Genomic DNA, 21,326 nt, shown 5'->3' with positions numbered 1-21,326 from the left:
CGTTTCCTCAAATACTGGGCGGATGAGTGTTGCAGACTGGGCGTTGAACTAATCCCTGCTGGTATCTGGGTTGGAGGGGTCAAAAGTCATCGCTGAAGAGCTTGTAATCGAGCCAAAATCCTCCCCCGGTCATCTGAGAGGCTCCTACTCTGTCTTCAGTGGGACGCAGTGCTGCTCCGTCCGCTCATCCAGCCGCCTCCACGGTCATGTTGGGTGTAGCTCAACTTTGATGCGGCCAGTACTACTCATAGAAGTACTATTCCTTCCACTACCACTACGACTGCAGAGAAGTTTACTATTGCTATGATTACTACTCAAGTGAGATGAGTACCTCCATTACTAACCTGTTCTACTGCCACGATTACTACAACTGAAACTTGTACCACTCCTACTAACCTCTGATACGGCCACGATTACTAAAATGACTAGTATTACTGCCACTTCCACCGCTGCTGAGACCAGTACTACTACTATGATTTAGATCACTAACTTACCTCTCATTCTGCAACTACTACTACTACCTCTGATACTGCCACTACTACCACTGGATAAAGATGACTGGGATAAGTATAACAAATTTCTTATACTGCCTACGATTGAAACTTGTTCTACTACTTACATCTGATACTGCCAATACAACTAAACTAACAAAAACTATTGCTACTGCTACTTCCCCCACTACTACAACGTAGTACCGCTACTACTTACCTCTCATTCTGCAACTACTACCTCTGATACTGCCACTACTACCACTGGATAAAGATGAATAACTAATTTCTGATACTGCCTACAATTGAAACTTGTACTACTACTTACAACTGATACTGCCACTACAACTAAAAGCAGCTACAATGAACAAAAACTATTTCTACAGCTACATCCACCACTACTACAACAATTTAAACTTGTACCACTCCTAGTTACCTCTCATTCTGCAGCTACTACTACTGAGATAAGTACTGCTTTATGGCAACCAATAATACAAATATTAGTATTTATACTTCTACAACCACAAGTACTATAGTAGTTGTGACTCTGCACTTCTCCTACTCCTAGTTGCAGTGTGAAATACCTGTTACTGCCGAAGACTATCGATGAGGCTAAACAATGAACCCTTCGGCAGAATTGTACTTCAGTAATACACAACTATAAATGCCACATATGAGCACTATTGTGCATGTGTGTGTATATGTGTGTGTGTGTACTAGACTGCCAAAGGGATTATCCTTCATCTGTCTCCTCCACTAAAGGCCATATGTTTCTAAACGAAGCTCCTGGCGCCTGCGAGCTACAAACACACTCCTGGCACCGTCGACCACACACACACACACACACACACACTTGTGCTCACACACTAATGAATCAAGCAGCGCAGCCTGTCTCATTACTTCACACACACACACACACACACAGACACAGAGCCGTGGGGTTTTGTGCAGCACAGAATTTGGTGCACACTGAAACACCAGCAACTCACTGACCCACATTAGGCTTGACCGAAACACATCAGCTCACACAGCCAAACGGCTCATGGAAAACCAGACACGGTGAGTGGTTCAAATCCTGGATTTAGCTGGACATACACCATGTTAGCATTTCTATTGCAACTTGGTAGCTTGATATCTGGACAAGGGAAAGGGCATTCATTGTGGTGATTCTAGCTGAAAGACAAAGCCATCAGTAGCTTAGATGCTCCATGGTGCAGAGCAACCTGTGAATGTTGTGCGAGCAAGCTCTCTAACACTGCTGCCACCTACTGTCCAATTGAGAGCCAGTGTTACCTGTGAGGAGGTCGCAGATTATGCTTTGACCAACCGTTGCAATGAAACCTCCCATCATTTCTAAACAAACAGCGCCACCTAGTGAGCCGTGAAAATGAAGCATCAGAATAATAAATAACTATAGGTGTTCAAGTGTGACACCTGAATTTGTTTTGCTAGTATTGGAGGATTAATATTGCATGAACGATACTGTAGCTCAGATATGGGCAAAGTGCGGCTCGGGGCCAAATGTGGCCCTTAAACTGTATTTATCTGTTCTTCCTGGAGTCAGAGTAAAACCTTTAAGCTGATCACGTCGAAATATTTCTGACATTTGTGCATTGTTTTTTGTTTATTATGATGCAACTGAAACATAACTTCATTGTTTTATTTATTTACTTTTTATTTCTCTTTTCCGTTGGCTGTTTTAGGAGTATTTCTTGTCCCTTAAAATACATCAGAATTGAAAGTAGATTTTGAAACATATGAGACACATTGAGAATATTTAAATTGAAGATGGTTTAGATGAAATAAAACAGAACGAACCAACGTTTTCTGCGCATTTTTTAAAGTCTATTCACTTTTTTTATTTTCCTTTTTCACTTACCCTCCTTTCTTTGGGTTTGACAGCACCTCTCCACAGTCACAGTATATGTCATGGCCCCTAAGGGAATTGTTCAAATGTGTGTTCACATGTATTACCAACAACATCTGCATCTCTCTCTGTCTCGTATTCTCTGAGGTAGTGGTTGAAATCCTACTGTAGACACACAAAAAGTACAACAGTAGGTCAAAGGGTGTCACTGTCAATACTCAACAAGTTACTCATGTGTGAGTAGAAATAGTTAAATCCTCGATAAAACATGGGAAGGCATTCTTAAATGCTTCATGGAGAAGTATATGCTGGTGAAGATGCTGCTCCTGTTGCTGGTGATAGGTTCATGAGGCTTCATGAAACAGTGTCCTCATTTTACATTGTCCACTAGAAGGCGCCATCTGCTATCAAACTCCTTGCTACTACCTCTGATACTGCTACTACTGCAATTACTACAAATGAAATTATTACCACTACTACATACTACTACTACTACTACTGCAACTACTATGACTGAGACTTGTACCACGAATACTTACCTCAAATACTGCCCTGACTACACCTAATACTACTGCGAGTTCTACAGCTGAGATTTGTACCACAAGTACTTCCTCTGATACTGCCTCTACAACTAAAACATAGTATAGTTACTGCTGCTGAGACAGAATAAAGTACAATTCCCACCTTCCATAATCATGAATGTGCCACAACAAAAACAATCCAACTGGCACAGTCGAGTTAGAAACCAGGCGAAGCTGCAGTTGTTCCCTCACACATTTGTGCCGCGGTCGAGTCGATGCAGTGAAACTTGTGCATTGATCCACGTGGAAATGAGTCCTGCAGTAAAAAGGTAATATCAGTCTTCAGGGGAATCACAGAACATAGAATACACAAACAGCTCGAACACACAAGGAGGCAAATAGATTAAACGTCCGCAGTAACTGAAGCTGAACAAAGTGAGCGGGAACATTTAGACGGCATTGACTTTGATCGTCGCGGGTCTCATTTAGTTATAGGATGAAAACAAGCAGTAAAAATAGACTCCTCAACAGATTTAAAGGGTTTAGTATAGATTCTTAGTGTGTGGTTCAAAGCAGCTCGCACTCATTCTGCGGAACAGTGGAGGAGGGTTGCGATGGCCGTGCTCCTGGTGAGGATCAGTTTGATGATGCTTTTTCATTCACTGAGGTAACCAGCTTTATTTATTCATTTATTTGTTTATAGATTCGATGTTAATACATCGGTCGATTTACGAGGAAACTCAAGAATCTGAGATCCAAAGTGCACTCATGACCAGTGCTGGGACTCGGTGGCCCCCAGGTGGCATGTTGTGGATTGGCTTCTGATGCGATCCAGGGCTTCTATCACCCGTTTTTCTCAAGAGAAAGAAGAGAAAACATGCTTCCCTGGTCAGAGTGGCTCCCTCTAGTCTCACCCAGAATAACCTCACTATGTGTGGCTGTGCACTGGGACTTGGAGTCGGTGGTTTGGGGGCCATCTGGTATCGGTTTGTTCTGGGAAATGAAGTGTTTCTGCAGCCATTTTGGAGGATAGTTTCTAAATTGTAGAGCTGGATGGAGTCATGTGTTGAGTGTGAAGGGTGAGTCAATGATTGTTGACTACCTGAGGTCGGAGGAACATCAGTGAAGTCACCTGAGAAGATGCCCAAATCCACTTGGCTTCGCTCGACGCAGGGTAGTCGACTCAGCATCTTTCTGAAGCCTGTGAAGCTTCTGAAGCTTTGCATAGTTTCTCAGTTTACCATCACAGGTTAATACACCACCCTGCGGGGAGGAGGCCTCAAATTCCAGACAGCGCCCCCTGGATCCACCTGTCGAGCTCCATCCTACATCAGACCAAAGGCTTCAAGATACAGTCGAGCCACTTTAACTTTGTGAAGATCCGTTTCCTGCCACCGTTTGTGCTGCAAAAAAAAAAAAAGCTCATGTGGTGTGACTCATCCTTTATGTGACTCTCAATCCCAGTGACTCGGTGACTGTGGTCGGCAGCAACTGAACTCTCAACAATCGGAAACAAAACCTCTCATCGATCCGAAACGTTAAAACGTAATCGCTCTATTTATGTTCTGGTGAGCTCAAGAGTCCAGCACATCCATCTCCACTGTCTCACTCCAAATTAACATGGAAATTGGTTTGTTGGAAGTGAGTGAGTTCTCAGCGACGCCCTCATCCATTCACCCTTTTGCCTCCTTTTCAGCGCTTGTCTCTCAGGACGTCTGCCCCCCTCCATCCGCCCCCCGCCCGCGCTCCGACCCTGACATGGGCCTAATGAATGAGCCGGTGATTTATTGCCGAGGCAAAGACCAGGGATGGAGGGAGGAAGTGGCGCAAAGGGTAAGAGGTGTGGGGTCAGACTGCGAGAAGGTCAGACGGTTAAATCTTCACGCCCGCTTCCTCTGTCATCGTTGCTCCTTAATTGTGTCCCGCTACAGGTCGCGATACATCATCCAGAAGTCACCGTCCTGTTTGCGTTTGCCGTCACTCGTGTGCTAATAAGCTCGCGGAATTGGACTCTCCAAGTCGCGGCGACCTCCAAGGGAACGCAAGACATTTGCCATGATGTGAGTGGAGAGCCAGCTCCATATGGATATTTCCGAGCCCTTCGCTGACCTCGACTCAGTGAGTCACAGATGAACCAGGTGGCGAGGCAGAGGTCGGCCGCCGGCTCGGCCTCACTCATGGAAATGGATTATGTGGTGGCAGAGAGAGGAATGTGGGCCCATTGTGAGTGGAATACCGAGTCTTGTTCATGTATCTGCTTTCAGTCACGGACGACAAACAATACGACTGGAGAAAATACATTTCAACCGACCATTGTTTGCGATATTTGGTGCAGCATGAATGCTATTCTTGTGTGGATAACACTTCTAGTCCGTATGCAACCTGACGGATAAAATTCGTAGAATGCATTTCAAAGCTTCTACTTCCTGTCTACGTTCGGGGGAAGCCATCTTGGTTTGTGGTGTACTGATGAGGATTCTCTGACGTTCTGACGCAGAAGTCTGACGTAACCAGGTGGGTCTTCACAAGGACAACTCGAACACATAGTACGAACAGTGTCACTTCAGTACAGTGAGCAGCAGGTATAAGGCGTGAGCTGGCTCAGCAGCTACATAGAGAATAGGGCTAGCGCACACCTCCTTGCGAACCTCCAACCTCCGATGTGTGAGAAGCCCATATTTTGGAGCCCGTTGGCAACACAAGTACACGTTTGGCTCGTCTCTGCTTGGCTCCTCCTCGATTCACACACAGCTGCAGCAGCAACACGGTCTCACTCTGCCAACATTTTAGTCTGGAAGGTGTTCAAAGAAACTCGGAGAATCTGGTGGAGCAGACCTTATACCCTCACTTCCTGCGCCAAACGGAGCCATCACACCTAAAATGTCGAAAAAAAAGAGCTTCATCGCTGAAGTTTTGTTTCCATCAGCTTCTCCGCATACCTCAGTCTCCCTCCAACTTCACACTGCGCTGCACCTGAGCGGCTCCTGAACGCACCGGGGAGCATGAAATTGCCAGTCTCAGACCCACATACGCGAAACACATTGCGTTCCGGGCACCTGGGACAAAGCTGGCGACGCCCTCCAGTGGCTAGTATCACCTCCTGGATCTTACTGTCCAACTTCAACGACTGGAACGTGCTGAACTCAGTGACATCATTCGCAGAGCATGACATTATTAACATTGCTAGCAACATAATGTAAAAGTTAAGGGGCAGAAAGGGGCATAAATGACAAGAACTGTTCTCAGGCTGCGTTTCCGATGAAAGAAATAAACTTCTACTAGTCCTAAAAACTAAAGGACTGATTTTGATTTGAAATTCCGAGCACGTCAGAAATAGCATCAGGATCAAGTGACTGGAACCGATCTAAGTCAATCTGCTTTTATTGAGGATTCTTTACAATGGAATACTAGAGCAAAATTAATGGCATGCTTTTTTGTGTTCATATATTCAAGATTTATTATTATAACTATTTATTTTTATTTAGGGAACTGAAGGTTAAACAAACCTTCAGTTCCCTAAATAAAAATAAATGGTGACTGTGACACAGACCTGCAGCCAGATGGGCCTCAGGGAGGTGAAGATGTTTGTGTTGTAAAGAGGAGTAATGGGTTGGTGAGGTTTCATGAAACAGTGTCCTGATTTTCACAGGCCACCAGATGGCACTGTCAGCTGTAAGATGCTTGGACTTGACCAACTAATTCAATGAAACCTCACATCAGCTCTAAAGCAACAGCACCATCTAGTGGTAGGACACTGTTTCCTTAAACCCTCACGTTTCATGATGCCTCATGGGTACGACAATGCTTCCCAGGTCACCAAGTCCTCTACAGATGCACTAGTTGCAGAAACACAGCGTCTTTCTTAATGCTACGGAGCGACACAAAAAATAGGGGAACACAGACAACACTTGACAAACATCTGACCAATTGGAATCTTGTTCTATACGTCTCATGTCAGAGTTGAAGGCTGAAGTGGAAGAGAAGAAATGAAAAAGACCAGGGACTTGAATGGAACCATGGAAACAGATCTTGGACAATGTGTCCCGGTGTGTTTGATGCCGGATGTTGCTGAAAAGTTTCTCCGAGAAAGACGCAGCTCTGCACCGGTTCAGCATTAAAATGTATTTATTGTACATTTACAAAACGACAAGAGTACAAAAGGTCAGTCCACAGACATTTTTTTTGTTGGTTTTTGATGGAGTATATGCAAATTCCACTCTCAGACAAACAAGCGAGGAGTCTTACAATCAAACGTTCACAAAGTCCACTCAGCTCTACTCGCGCTCGGACGCCTCGCTGCACGGTAACCAAAGGAAAACATAGAAAAGTTCAACATTCGTAGCGGACCGCTGCAGCGGGCGCAGGGACCCCCGCGACTCAGGCGGCGGCTTCAATCCCTTCCTGCACGTTTTGGCTTCTCTTTACTCCTCGACACTTTGTGCTTCAGTTTCTGTTGTTTGGCCATGACAACAAGAGTGCAACAGTACTTCCTCTCCGAAAAAAAAGTAGACTGTACATTTGGACAAGCAAAGTTGGCACATTCAAGAAGACATGAGCGGCTTTTGATCTTTTTTTTTTTATCATATCAACACTTTTTTTTCCTACGGTTTTCCCCTTTTCTCATAAATACGATATAGGTCTCTCTCCCTGTATGTGTGTAGAGCAGTACAGACAGGTATGTACATCCAGGCCCGGCCAGAAGGGGGCGTTGCTCATAAATAACGCAGCTTCAGTCTGTTTTTTAACAGGAATAACTCAAGTGATGCGCCTCGGCTCCTTCAGCCGTCCACAGCGAGGGGCCGTCCAGGGTCTTATCTCATGTCCTGCAGGACACAGACATTTAGGGAAGTTATTACGCTTCAATTTATGCAATAAAGAAAAATGGGTTTAACACACACTTCAAATAATCCACACGACTACGGGATGAGGAAAAAGTGGGTCGCCAGTTTACAAGCAAATACAATATATTGTTGATTTTCAGCTCTTGAGTTCAAGAGAAGTTTGGAAATCCACAGCAGAGGATGAATTTTGAAACCCCCCGAAGGCTCCTCCCCTCGCTACATGCTGGGGCTCAGGGGTCAGCAGATAAGGGCTCTATAACACCACAGGAAGAAAGGAAACCTAATCCAGGCTTCCTGTGCAAAACACCCCGAATTTTATTGGGATCGAGTTTGTTCTTTCATGTTCACAGGGAGGCGTGAAGAGGCCAGCAAGGGTCACTGACAGGGAGGGAGGGGGTCTCAGCGTTCACAGGGGGCCTGAGACGCAGGAGATATCAGTGCTTGTGTATGTGAATCACTTCTCGAGTCAGGTGAGCGTCGGTGCAGTTTGACCTGTGACACGGGCATCGTATTCTTTCCTCCCCACTCGCACACCAAAGCTTTATTGGGGAGCCCTCGGGACAGAACATGACATTTAGGGGCCACATCAAAGTTCCTTTCACCCCAAATACCTCTTAAACCCGTGTGTGGACGACTCTGTAAGTCAGCGTGAGCAAGCAGGAGGAAATTTAAAATGGACATTCCGGAAGAACTGATCTGGACTGGGCACATTTAAAGAAGTGGGGAACAGGTCGCGACTCCCCATCTTCTCCAGGAGTTGATTTCTTTTTTAGTTCTTGACTTTTAGGGCGGTGATTTGGTTGTAAAGAGCTCAAAAGTTACAAGTATCAAGAAAGTTTACATCAAAAACAATCGCAGTAGAACGAACATAAAAGGGAAAAATCAGTCCAGCATTGTAAGAGAACAGCGCCAACTAGCAAGTGGGTGAGAAGCTGAGCGTATATCTGCAGCGACGCTAAGTGTTTCCTCCCGAGTTTTCCATTCAGAGGGCACAGCGAGCGCCGCCATAAAAGATGTTGGCTCGCAGTGAGCCAGCCTGCGGGGGGCGCGTTTAAAGAAGCGCTCAAACAGTGAAGGCCTCTCTCTGAAGTGCACTGCAGCGCACACACACACACACGGCCACGGTCCCAAACCCACGGCATCAATTATTAAGAAAACATATTAAAGTCGAAGAATATTTTTCAATGCTGTTAGCGCGCGGGTCTTGCCGCCAGTGGCTGACTCACCTCGCTGTGCTTCCTGGCCAGACCGCGTGAGCCTGTGGAGCCACGGGACGAGGAGCTTCCGGTGGTGGAGCAGTTGCTGGACATCTGACTCCTGGAGAGGTACGCCGGTTTACTCCCGTACAGAAGCGCCTCCTCACCCACTGAGAGATGAGGAAGGAAGGTGAGTCATGACGGAAGGTGTCCAGCTTTGCTACAGTCATGATGCTTATCTGTTGCCATGCCAACCAACAGCTACAGATGTTAAACCCGGGGGACAGTGGGAGCAACTCCATCTGCTTAGAGATCAGCCAAAACCTCCTCACTTGTTTGTAGGAATGAAGCCAACGTCCCACAGGTGAAGCCCTCATGACTGAGTCTGTAAACTCAGCTGAGGCATCACTATCCTGCGGTCAGCAGGTGAGTTCATGCTCCACTGCAGTGCAGCGGGCCGCACACACACAAACACACACTTCTCATCTTGCTGTAATTGCTAGCGCTGCTCCACAGTCACCGATAATTAAAAGCGCGAGAACCGCGCTTGGGCTAATTGAGGCAGGAGACTGCTCTTACTGTCGCCGGTCCGCGGTGTGGATCCTTTGCGCTGGTGCTCGCTGCGGTCCAGAGAAGACGGGCCGCTGCCTCCCATGCTGCTGACCTCTGCGCCCCGCTGCAACCGCTCTTCCTCAGGAGGGGGCTCCGGGGGCGGGGGCAGGTCTGCACACAACCAAGGAGACTCTTTCAGACCTGGATCTGAGCACAGATACCATAACACTAACCCTAGCAAGTGACACGCCCTAGCAACAACCACTGAAGTGCTGTTGCGACTCAAATGACTCAAAGCCCAACCCACTCACCTCCTTGCATTTCCCGTCTATACGCAGAAGTCTTCGACACTTTCTTCTTCACCCTCAGTTTTTGGTTGCCTGGTGAACAAGAGTCTGCGGGCAAAGGGCGACTGTGGACTGTGGAGACGACAGAGAGAGCTATTAATAACAGCACGCTTGCACCGAGTCGCCTGCTTCACTTTGGTTGGAGTTTCTCCGCCGACTCAAGAGCTTACGTTGCGTCTATCATCAGCGCCGACGCTCACGTGAAGCTAACTAGCTAGCGCTTCAACTGAAGGGGTTTGTTTGGATTTTATGGCTGTGGAATTGTTTAATAGGTGTTTTGGAATATTAACATGTTAAATCACGCTGGGAACGACTTATTTAGAAAAACAAATTCTCACTTCAGTTTTTCTGCCAACTGACAAGAGCAATGCCGCCGTGTTCTTCGCTGCTGTATTTACCAGGGTGGTCTTCTCACTCTCAGTGACTCCTGCAGTAAAATTTTACAGAAGCGCAGGGCTGCTATTTTTGGACCAGTGTCAGGTCGTTTTCTGATAAAATCACATCACTCTGTGATAACATCATATTATTTGGTGATATTTCTCAGGTTATCAGGTTATATAGCAACATTATTTTGTGATAAATAACGTGACATTATCTAAAAAAACCCACAAAATAATCTGATAAGTATCACCAAATAACTGATGTAAAAATCGCACTGAGCTACTGCAAGACATTGAATAGGCATTTTTGTCATGTGCCTGTCTTAAATAACTAGAAATAAATAAACTTGTGAGTATTTATTTGGGCTACACTTTAGACGAGGGAATACGTATAACCAGAAATAAACCATCGATTCATGTGTGTATTGGCACCATACTGGACTGTAGTTAATCTTCATGAAGTACCGATGTGTGTCCTATTAAGTCTGACTATATTTTGCCCTGCAACACTCACTGAAAGTTTATTCATAACAGCACCATAACTACTCATTATGTGTAGTTCATTTTCTAGTAACTAATAATAGTTAGTACGTGTTCACCAATCGAACCTTTATTTTCGTATTGAGTAGCCTGTGTAAGTCGCTCTGCCTCTGCCTTGTCCAGGGCTCTCCACGGTGCTTCAGCAGCATAGAGGCCCCCTGCACTGGGAAAGTACTGCCATCTCCCCCTGGTATCAGTCAGGCTTCTCAGTAAAGGGTTAAAATGGGACTATCTGAGGAGGCGACCTCACTAATCTGGTCCTTTCCTTTATCGTGAATATGTGAAGTCCATCATCTAATTCTTAAATATCAATCCTGTTTGGCATGTTTGTGCGCAGTGGACCAGATTAGAGAGTTTGGCTTTCTACGTTTCGGGGTGCTCTGTTGTACCTGGAGTGGTGGCGTCTTCGCCCTGAGACAGGCAGCGATGGGCGGGGCTCTGGCACGGCAGCGTAGCAGCGTCTGACAGGCCGTGCTGCTGGCTGGAGAGGCTGCAGTTGGACTGGGTGAGTGGTGGGCTCGGCGCCTGTGGGACTGGCACCGGTCCGCAGGGGAACCGTCTGCTGTGGTGGGACAAACGTGCACAAGGGGATTCAGTGAGTGATGAAGCAGTTGCAGGGGTGCGTGCGGCGCCACGCCAGCCTCATTGTGACGGGGCTGACTCACCGCTGCTGGCTGTCATGGGAGGCTCTCGTCTCCTCGTGGGGCGAAGGCGTGAGCGTGGCAGTGGACTGGTGGCTGTAGGAGGTGGCGGGGGATGAGGGTCCGTCCTCACAGCCCTCCATCAGATAGGTCCGCTCAGGTAGGGGGGGGCACCACTCCTCATCAGAGCTGCAGAGAAAACACCACCATCAGAGTGATTCTGTTTCTGCATGGAGACAAACAGTTTCATCAACAGAGAGGGAGCAGCGCGCAGGTAATTGAGTTGTTAGAGCTGGAGGCGGTGTTGAGTCACGGATCGATCGCTAATGCGACCGCAGAGACAGCGAGTCCAAGCGCCGATGTTCTGCCAAACCCTCATTCACGGAGAAGCGCTTGCGTGACTCACCCGACGTCCATGTCCTCGTGCTCCTGAGGCAGCGGGTCCTGGTCACAGTGCTCCAGCTCTGAGAGCGGGGGAGGCGGGGGCAGCGCCTCCATCCACGTCAAAGACGGGGTCTTGACCGCTTTTCCCATCGGTTTCTGCTTCGGCTTCCCTGGAGGGGAGCAAATATCCACACAGTTATGAGTCGGTTCCATGGATGAAAACACAAGACACAATTTGAAGACAGAACTGAGCACTGATTTTCTTTGTTTTTCATGAAAAGACAGGAAGAAAACTAAAAAGAAATAACAAAATTTTGAAATTTGAAAAAAATAAAATCTTCATGACAAAACTCAACAACAATATATAGAGGAAAAATTTTCATTCATTGAAATATGCTGACATTTTTTTAAATTTTGTAAAAAAAATAAATATTTCTACTGACCATTGCAGCGGTCCGGTTGAGCGTACTGAGCCCCGGAGGTTCCTGGCTGGACGATCCAGTGTCCCTCGTCCAGCTGCTGCTCAGGGGTGTGGGCCGGCGGCGCCTGCGCCTGCGAGCTGAAGGGCATGATGGCGGTGGAGGCGTAGGGAGTGGTGGAGGCGTGCTGAGCGTAGGTGAAGCCGTGCAGGTCTTCACTGGTGGCGTCGATGGTGCTGTAGATGGGACCCTCGGTGGAGCCGCCGAGGCTGTACTTCTCCGTCTGATTCAGGTAGTTGGAAATCCCAGCGTCTGCACAGAGATGGTGGTCACTGTTAGCAACAGGCTGTTCGCGTCAGGAGCCACTAGCGGCGGCGTACCGTTGTAGTATCTCTCCGCTGTGTCGTGATTGGCTGAGCAGCAGTTGATGGCCTCTTTGCCGCTGTGGACCAGGTTGGTGGTGGGCCAGGAGTCGGCCAGCCAAGGGTAGTTGCCCATGCTGCCACCCAGCACGCCGGGGCTGAAGAGACATCAGAGACAGTCTGGTGTTAGCAGGGGGTGGGACGCCGCTCCACATGGGGAACAACAATGCTTTGCTTTGTCTCTGAAAGGAACCCTTTTATTTTGAGACGCTGTTCGGTAAAACAGTCACCAATTTTTAGATGAGAGTCGATGGAAAATGGGGAGCGTCTGTGTTCTCTGCTGTCTGTTCTGAACAATCAGAATGAAGGTCTGGATGAAAGATATTTACCGTCCGTTTAGTCCTGATGCTTCTCCGTGAGGGAAACCAACTGCACCAGAGAGAAATGAGAGAAAAGCTGTTTCAACAAAAGGACTTAGTTCTATAAAAAAAACCTGCAGAATAGTAGTTAAACATGTTCACAATTAATGAGGATGAAAATAATTATTATGAATATTATGTCCAGAATTAAAAAGGTTATTTGCATTAAATTTTCTCTCGATCAATTGATTTATAATGTAAGGAATCTAAAAGTTAAGGACGAAGAAAAATCATTCTCCACTAAATGAAGTTATGATCTGTCAATAACAAAAGCAACAAAAGTAACTCCAGAGGACTAAGAAGAGAAATCAGATCGGACTCGGTGAGTACTGTTTTGTGTTAAGCAATATACCCAAACACATTTTGACGTCACTGAAAACAGAAGAGACAAATGTTCTCTGGCCAAGCGTGTCGACAGCTGACCTGCGGGTGTGTAGGCGAAGGACGCCGTGTAGTGACTCAGCTCCTTCCTTTTCTTGCGGCGGCAATAGATCCAGACGCTGAAGCCCATGAGGATGACCCAGCAGGCGCCGCCGATGCCCGCGATGAAGGCCGGCTGCTTGACCACGTCTGTGATCTGCTCGGCCAGACTCACGCTGCTTTCCTCGCCGTCGTCCGTGGCGCCGCCGCTTGCTGTGGACGGCTGGTCAGCTGGCATCTCTGGTGGAAGGAAGCGGTCAAGACGTGAGAGAGGGCAGGAGGAGGGAGCGAGTCACCACCCTCTTGATGAGATGAAGGAGAAATGTGTGCGTTTCAGGGACTCACTGATGAGGACGGAGACAGGCTGGCTGCGGGTGCCCACCCCGGCTGCGGTCACTGCAGCCACCTCCAGCTGGTACAGCACACCAGGCATCAGGCCCTTCAGCACTGTGGTCAGCGTGTCGCCCTCCACTGTCTTGTTGATGTGATAGCGAGAGTGGTTGTCGCCGGCATTGGCCAAACACCACACCTGTGAGAGACAGAGAGTGTGAGGACCGGTGCAGGTGTGTGCACTTATGTGTATATACACATATGTATGTGTGTGTGTACCCGGTACTCTTGGATAACTCCGTTCTGCATGTCACTAGGTGGAGGCTCCCAGGAGACGCTGACGCTGGAACTATTGCCGAGCTTCAGTGTTGCCACGGTAACAGACCTGGGTGGAGCACTGGGGACTGCAGGAGAGAAGTTCACACCATCATCACGTCAGTATTTTATCACGCAGGAAGTGACCAGAGGACGATGAAGCATGCGTGTGTCTTTGTGAGCCAGGAAGCCGGAGTTCCAAGTCGCAGACAGATGAAAAGCTTCTAAGAAGACGGCCAGGTGCCGGAGGCAAAAGTTTTAATCAAACATCTGGATTAATAACAAGAACCTGGACAGAACTGCAGGCTGCAGAAAGATCCGGAATTGAACGGAAACAGGGCTGAAAATGGATTTAATGAAAGAGGAAAAAAATAAACCTAAACATCTGGAGACGACCAGACTGCTGAGCAACCAACATTTGCATATGACTCTACCGAAACATTTGTCAAAGTCTTGTGATTGTAATAATTCATTGGAAAACACAAAACATTTATCTTCCATCACTCCACTGTCGCATGAAATACTAGCTGTAAAAGCTACACAGTTCTGGACTCAAAATTCAGTTAGAGAAAATACTAGTTATGTTAGCCAATATTTAAGCCTAGTGTAACTTATTAAGTATCATAGAGGATATAAAATGAAATGTATGAACCCTACTCTAATCCAAAACTGGAGCTACAATCCAACACATTGTGAGCTGAAAGATGACTGTTGATTCCAAAGCAATAAACTCCATTCTACAATTCACCGTGTTCAGCAATAAACTAAATGACGCGAGGCAAAAGTAATATCTAATGATGACGCAACAATCTGTTTGTAATAGCAAAAATAAAGTGATTTAAACTGAACCAAATCGCAAGGGTGAAGCTATGAACGAATTGTGAAAAAACCTATTTGCAATAAAGCAGCACTCACCATCTTCTGGAGTTCGAATGAGCAGCGTTCTGCTGTCTTTGCCCTGGAATTCGTCGAAATACGGCCGGATCTTGATCTCGTACTCGGTTCCTTTGAGCAGCCTGGAGAGGGTGCTGCTCCGCTCAGACGGCGTGTTGATGTCCTGCAGGATCCAGGAGCCGCCGCTGGGCCGGTAGAAGAGTCGATAGCCCTGGATGTACTGAGACTGACGGTCCACCTGGACGGACACAAGTCACAAGGTTGTTTATTCCATACACTGATCATGATTTAAAATAAAAACATGACGATGATGTCTAATATTATTGTTAAGTTATTGTCCATTGATATTGTAAGAGTTCACTTTGGGACCACAGAAGGCAAGTGGGATCAAATCCCATCGCCATATGACAACAGGGTGTCAGAAATAACAGTTTAAACTGTGTGACATCAGAACCACTCACAGTCCAGGACACACGGATGGACACCGACGATAGAACCACAGGCTCCTGAAGTTGGACGGCCACCTCCCCGAGCTCCCTCTGGACCTGCCGATGGTCCACTCCTTGACCGGTCGGATTCACGTCTGAACAGGAAAACATGCCAACATTTCTAGATTGTTTTGTCTCTCAAGAGGGGCGGGGCTTGACCAGCACCCACCTTGCGTCCGGACCGGCTCAGAGATGGGGCTCGGGTCGCTCAGGCCGTACACGTTGACGGCACGCACGATGAACAGGTAGATGGTGTTGGGCAGCAGGCCGGTGATGGTGTGAGTCTCCATCTTCACCATGTCCGCCACTGTCTGCCATTTGCTGCCTGCCGATTGGCTGAAGATTGGAATTAAAGAGTTATTGTGCTGCCACGTCACGTCGAAAATTGAGCTTTTCAATTCAGAAGTCAAACAAAAAAGCGAGGCGCTGACTCACACAAAATAATCAAGTTCTGTTGCGTCAACAACACAGCAGTGATCTGGAATCGACCAGTGCTCAGAGAGTCAGGTTGACTCAGACGTGAACTTCTAGCCGATCCACGTCAGTTGTTTACAACAGCCGCTGGTTCAAAACCCTTTCATCATGGCTTCCAGATGAACTCGGCAGCAGAGTCAACAAGACACGGATGTGATGTCAGTAACAGACCAACAGCCTCTTTGCGATGCTGATTTGTTGTGCAGCAACGCTACATTGATTTCTGGGGAACGTCTCCGGGGGCATCGGCTGATCTATTCATGGCTTCTTCCGATATTTCTGATCTGGTAAACAACAGCAGATGTGAGGCGAAGACGTTTTTTTTTTCCCTCTCCAAATGATATAATGAACTGCTCTGGTGAATAATGTAATTCGGTGAACGCACAGCTGCACCAAAGAATCAGGGTCATGTTCTCGGTCTCCTGTGTGGTCGCTAGCTGGCAGAGGCGGCGCGCTTTCCTCACACCAAACTTGTGTCATATGTCGACCAAAGGGAACGGTTTTCCAGACATCTTTTAACATGAAATAAATATTCAATGAGGAAACAGTGGTGTGGTTAATATCACTATATTGTTTTTTCCACAGTTGAGCTACACAAAGAAAAACTGCAGCAGAGCTGTAGTACTACAAAAGTGAACAACTATATAAATATAAATCTCTTCAGTAAAACTGTTACATTTATGTGATCATCTCTGACTACAGCTAGAGATAAACCCAAGGACAATCGGGGACACTGCAGAACCCGACTTCACCTCCACCAAAAGCTCCAGGTGAGGTTGAGTCATTGGAGAGGACGACTCGGGTCTCTTTAACAAGACCAAAACCAGATCTGGCTCAGTGGGACGGATCGCTCCATGGATGGAGGATGAAGATAAGTGGCCTTACGGGGGAAATGTGTCCTTCCAATTTCATATGAATGGGGAACACAGGCGGCGCATAATCACATCCAGACGTCCGGCGAGGCCCCTGGCTGCCGCGGCGCTGTCTTTTCTGGGAAACAGATTCTTGATAAAACACCGCTGGGATGCTCTCAATTACATTTCCTCTGCCTGAGGTGTGAAGGTGTGAAGGTGTGCTGGAGAGAGGGGCGAGGTTATGTAAAGGGAGGATGAAACGGACTCCTCTAGCAGGGCGAGTTCTGTGTGAACCCCTTAAAGTTAACTTCACGGCAGCCGGGGACCGCTGTTAAATTAGATACAGTTCATTCGGATATTTGAAGTGCAACCTAGTGACCCGAGGTTATTTAAAAAAAAAAAGGACATTTTTGGAAACTCAAACATCCATTACAATAAAACACAAAATCAAACAAAGATCAACAGAAGAGGTGAAACTCACCTGAAGGCCTCGATGATGTAGGAGGTGACCGCGGCTCCTCCCTCGTGGGCGTTGGGCTGCCAGGTGAGGGAGACGCTGTTCTTGGACACGTCGGTCACTATGGGCTTGTGGGGCGGGCCCGGCAGCTGGAAAGGTTCTGTAGCCTGAGCGCTCGACTGGTCTGCACTTTCTGGCATTTAAAAAAAAAGGTAGGAAGCGGTTGATCGTGACACTTTGATTTCCATTCCGCGTCGACTTAGCATTTGCATTCCCGGCGCTGCAGGCAAACTCCCACACTTGTGCGTGGTTCTGACCCAATCTCAGGGTAGCATTGGAACATTTACATTTAGATAACACACTTAGACGTCATTAAAGCCGCACGTTTACTCATTACTCCCACATTTAATGGCGCTAATGAAATCTCCACAGCCTCACAAGTGCTTTCTGTGACTCTTCAGATATAATTCGAACAGGAAGCAGCTCTGATATTTTCCAGTTACATCTGGACTGAAGGCGTTTTCATTGAGCGGAATCGCAGCAGCAGCCAGGGGGCGTGTGGGGATGAGGTATTTTATTTGGACCTGATTAAAGGTTCTGTTTTAGCAAATGCCAGAGTAGCTCCAGAATTGACTCCTAACTGTGCTCATGTCTGCGGTCTATATTAATAGCACATTTTTATTGTCGAAAAAGTTTTACGATCGCAGCAGTTAGCAAGTTAGGATTGCCTACATGCAAACAGCTGTACCTGCGTGACTTCCTTATGATTATAAAGTCTTTTCAAGCCACTAAAAATGGTAAAAAAAACTCTTAATAAATTCACGCGGAATTATAACCATGGAGGTAAATTCATTATTGATCAAAAGCAAGTCGGAAGAATCCCTTAAGTCATGCTGGACTTTCTGGTTTGGAAGGAAACTGACTGTATAGTGTGAGGGTCAAAGGAAAGTAAAAGTCAAAGTTTGCATTTTAAGAATTCTAAAACAGGAAAGTGTAATATTGCCATGATGTGATGTGCCTAAAATGTTTCTTATAAATTGTCTGATTTGGTTTAGATTTTATTTAAAGATGTGCAATATAAACGGAAGATCTTATTAAGTGGAGAAGTTGAAAAATATGCTGAAAGGGCACTTTATTTCAAGGTATTTCTTTCAGTAAGGTTCAATTATTCATGTCAGAAGACCTAAAAAATAAAATATAAAAAGTAAAAAATGATGAAAAACGTAAAATATCTTTTGTAGTTTTGAGAGCCGCATGTGGCCCTCCGCTGCACTTTGCCCAACACTGGTTTACATGGCTCCACTTTCATTCATTTAGACCTCACTTACATGAAACAAAGAATGGTATGGTCTTATCCTTCCTAAATAAGTGACCAATAGATGTAAAACTGTCAACATACGTGGACAAACATGTTCAGAAACACAGTCCAATAGCAGATATACCCTGCACTGGTCACCTCTTCATCCCTACTGACTACTTTTCGCACATCTGTACTTTTCCTTTACATCCTCTGTGCATCCATTACATATTCATTTTTGTCTTTCTGTCCCAAGAATTCCATTCAAGCCCCTCTCTTGTTGCCTTTTAAAACATCCATTTCCTTGCTCAACTTTTTGTTTCAGCATTCAAAATCACTTTGTCCTGTCTGCTCTTCATTTGTTGATAAAATGAGTGGTTCAGACACGTTTCACTTTATCGCAGCACCCTCAAACACATGAACACAAAGTCAGCAATCATTTGGCCAGCGAGTGTTGGGCGAGCGCTCTGAAACTCTCCTCTGCAGATCTCTTATTAGCATTTCCTGGAGTGGTCGTTTGCATGTATTTCCAGCACGCAGAGACAATTTACCTTTGACTGTTAGCACTCCGCTCCAACTCGTCTCCCCGCTGGAGCTGGAAGCCAAGCAGGTGTAAACACCAGAGTCGGTTTCCTGGCAACAGACAAAAAAAAGTGCATCATTAGTTTCATCTGAGCGAGTGTGTGATATTATACTAATGTAGCCATTAGCCAAGACTGCGACTAAATGTCATATCGCTCAGAAGCGGAGTGTTTGTACTGCAGACTGACGCTGGCAGAGACAAAGACAAGCAGCTGACTGTCTCCCGCTCCGACATGAAAGCGAGCGCCGGCTTTCAGGATCTTCACAGTTCGCCTCTAATGGCTGCGACTTTTACCTTTTCTGCCTATTGTGAGGCGGTGACGCTCGCACTTTCGCCCACATGCACAGGTTTCACAGATGGCGCCATTATGACGGCTGAACTGAGCGCTGGCAGAGGGACATATTAAATGTCATCAGGAGGAAAATTGGGGTTCACATGTGGCGAGAGACTAGAGAGCGGTCGGCTCTCTGGAGACCAAGACAAGTCATGAAGGTTTGCTAAATTGGTGGAGCTAGCAGGAGAGCTGCGACGACTATGAGATGGTTCCGTGACTCGATAACAGAGCAGGTATGAATCTCTCAGACTGTCGGCCATGTTTAACACTCTTCCTGTGCAGAACATTGTGAGAAACTTACAAAACAAAACAGCACCTTCACTTATGTTATCACTATCGATTACGCCACTCAGCCTGGCAGACTCCAGTCCGAGTCACCAGCAGGAATATTTTCACTCGAGGTCCACGTTTGAATCGCTGTGGTGGCTTTTATGTTCCCAGGTTTGATTCCTGCGCAGCAGAGGAGGAGAGTCAAAGCCTCCTTCAAAGAGAGAATTTTAATGACCAGCCAGAGGTCGAGTTTTTTTCCCCTTCTTCTTCTTTTTTTTTTTTTTTTTGAGCTCTTTTGACTCGATGTACTTAACATTCTGGACAGGCTACACGCGAGTGTAATTAAGAGGTGTGTGATAAATGTGCCCGTGAGTCAGGGTGCACATGTGAATGCTGGCCATTGCCAAGAGCTAGACGGGCTGTGAAATTGGTACAGCGGAGGGAGTGGCAAGTGGTGGTGGTGGGGGGGTTTTAGCCGCTGCGCCCTCGGTAAATCAGCATGCTTTAATTTAAGGTGCGATAACAAGACATGAGCCCAGAGACTTTTACAGTATGAGTGAATGTGACTTGGAGATTCAGTGCATATATCATTGAAGAACATGCAGGAAACTGAAGTAAGGTTGCATTGCATTGCATTTTACCAAAATATTAAAAATGAAAAAAGGGAGGGAGGTGGGGAAAAAAGGTTAAATAACAAGACAATAATAACAATGAAAATGAAAAGTAACCTCCCCTATAGTGGAGTATACAATGTAGAGCTCTCCATGAAAAGCTGAATAACTGTGGTTCAAAGAATTTCTTTAAGAAAGTGTTGCATAAGTTGAACGCAGCCAGGAGATCCTCGATTGCCTGGAGCTCAGCACCAGACAAAAACATCAGCGCTTTGAAAATGCAGGGCCCACTTGGTTGAACCAGACAAATGCTTGTCTAAGGACACAGGGTTGGTACAATGAAACTTCTTCAAGTGGTGAAGAGAGTACATCATCCTTGTCCAGGGTGAGATCTTTATAATGGCTTACATTTCTACAGAGCTTCTCAAGACACCGGAGGTGCCTTTCAGAACCAGTCAAGCCACATTCATGCTGATGATGGAAGCTGGTTGCAGTGTTTTACTAACTCCCTATTTTTAATTGTCTTTTTTTTTTAGATCGCTATAAATTGATTTTTATGGTTTTGAATGTGGTGCCTCTCTCCATTGCTCAGATATGTTCCTGTTTGTTCATGTTTGAAAAGTCGGTTTCAAACCCTGTCTGAACAATCAAACAATATCATTCATTTTAAGCTACACTTTAAAACTATAAGCCCCACAAGAGATTTTTTATATTTTCAATCTTATCTTGTCAAACCTTTTCTTCACACTCTTTCATGAAGCATGTTATGAAGTTATGTTATCTGTTATGTAGCAACAACTACAGCTATTAGAATTGTTGGAGGCGATGCAGCACAACACTTGAATAAATGAATAATGAACAAGAAATGCAAGTAATGACACGCAAACACGAATAACACCAAGAAGTCTGAAAAGCGCTTCATGCAGCAGTTATATCCTCCTGCTATGAGCACAACCGGTGGGAGCTGCTGTGTTTGTATGAAACCTCAGTGTCTGTGCTTCTTCTCCTGTGGTCTGCTCATTGACATGCCAAGGCTGTTCCT

At 46.2% G+C, this 21,326-nt stretch overlaps 1 protein-coding gene across 4 annotated transcripts in view; it reads right to left on the bottom strand.

The window, feature by feature from the left end:
• Positions 1-6,991: 6,991 nt before the first annotated feature.
• robo3 (roundabout, axon guidance receptor, homolog 3 (Drosophila)) overlaps positions 6,992-21,326 on the bottom strand; it is a 129,285-nt gene continuing 114,950 nt past the window's right edge. For 3 of the 4 annotated variants that reach the window (XM_053847022.1, XM_053847024.1, XM_053847025.1), the window contains 18 exons: positions 19,038-19,119; positions 17,214-17,382; positions 15,574-15,740; positions 15,378-15,499; positions 14,938-15,154; positions 13,987-14,111; positions 13,723-13,906; positions 13,381-13,617; positions 12,928-12,967; positions 12,557-12,696; positions 12,201-12,488; positions 11,780-11,927; positions 11,398-11,562; positions 11,122-11,294; positions 9,777-9,884; positions 9,493-9,636; positions 8,944-9,083; positions 6,992-7,699 (listed from right to left, as the gene is read on the bottom strand). In XM_053847022.1, the coding sequence (XP_053702997.1) occupies positions 7,688-7,699; positions 8,944-9,083; positions 9,493-9,636; positions 9,777-9,884; positions 11,122-11,294; positions 11,398-11,562; positions 11,780-11,927; positions 12,201-12,488; positions 12,557-12,696; positions 12,928-12,967; positions 13,381-13,617; positions 13,723-13,906; positions 13,987-14,111; positions 14,938-15,154; positions 15,378-15,499; positions 15,574-15,740; positions 17,214-17,382; positions 19,038-19,119 (2,661 nt within the window). In that variant the 3' untranslated portion in view covers positions 6,992-7,687. The remainder of the gene's footprint in view (positions 7,700-8,943; positions 9,084-9,492; positions 9,637-9,776; positions 9,885-11,121; positions 11,295-11,397; positions 11,563-11,779; positions 11,928-12,200; positions 12,489-12,556; positions 12,697-12,927; positions 12,968-13,380; positions 13,618-13,722; positions 13,907-13,986; positions 14,112-14,937; positions 15,155-15,377; positions 15,500-15,573; positions 15,741-17,213; positions 17,383-19,037; positions 19,120-21,326) is intronic. The other variant, XM_053847023.1, reaches the window with a different exon arrangement.

This window comes from Synchiropus splendidus, chromosome 17 (assembly GCF_027744825.2).
Source record: "Synchiropus splendidus isolate RoL2022-P1 chromosome 17, RoL_Sspl_1.0, whole genome shotgun sequence".
NCBI lineage: Eukaryota > Metazoa > Chordata > Actinopteri > Syngnathiformes > Callionymidae > Synchiropus > Synchiropus splendidus.
This window is presented reverse-complemented; position numbering and strand designations above follow the sequence as displayed.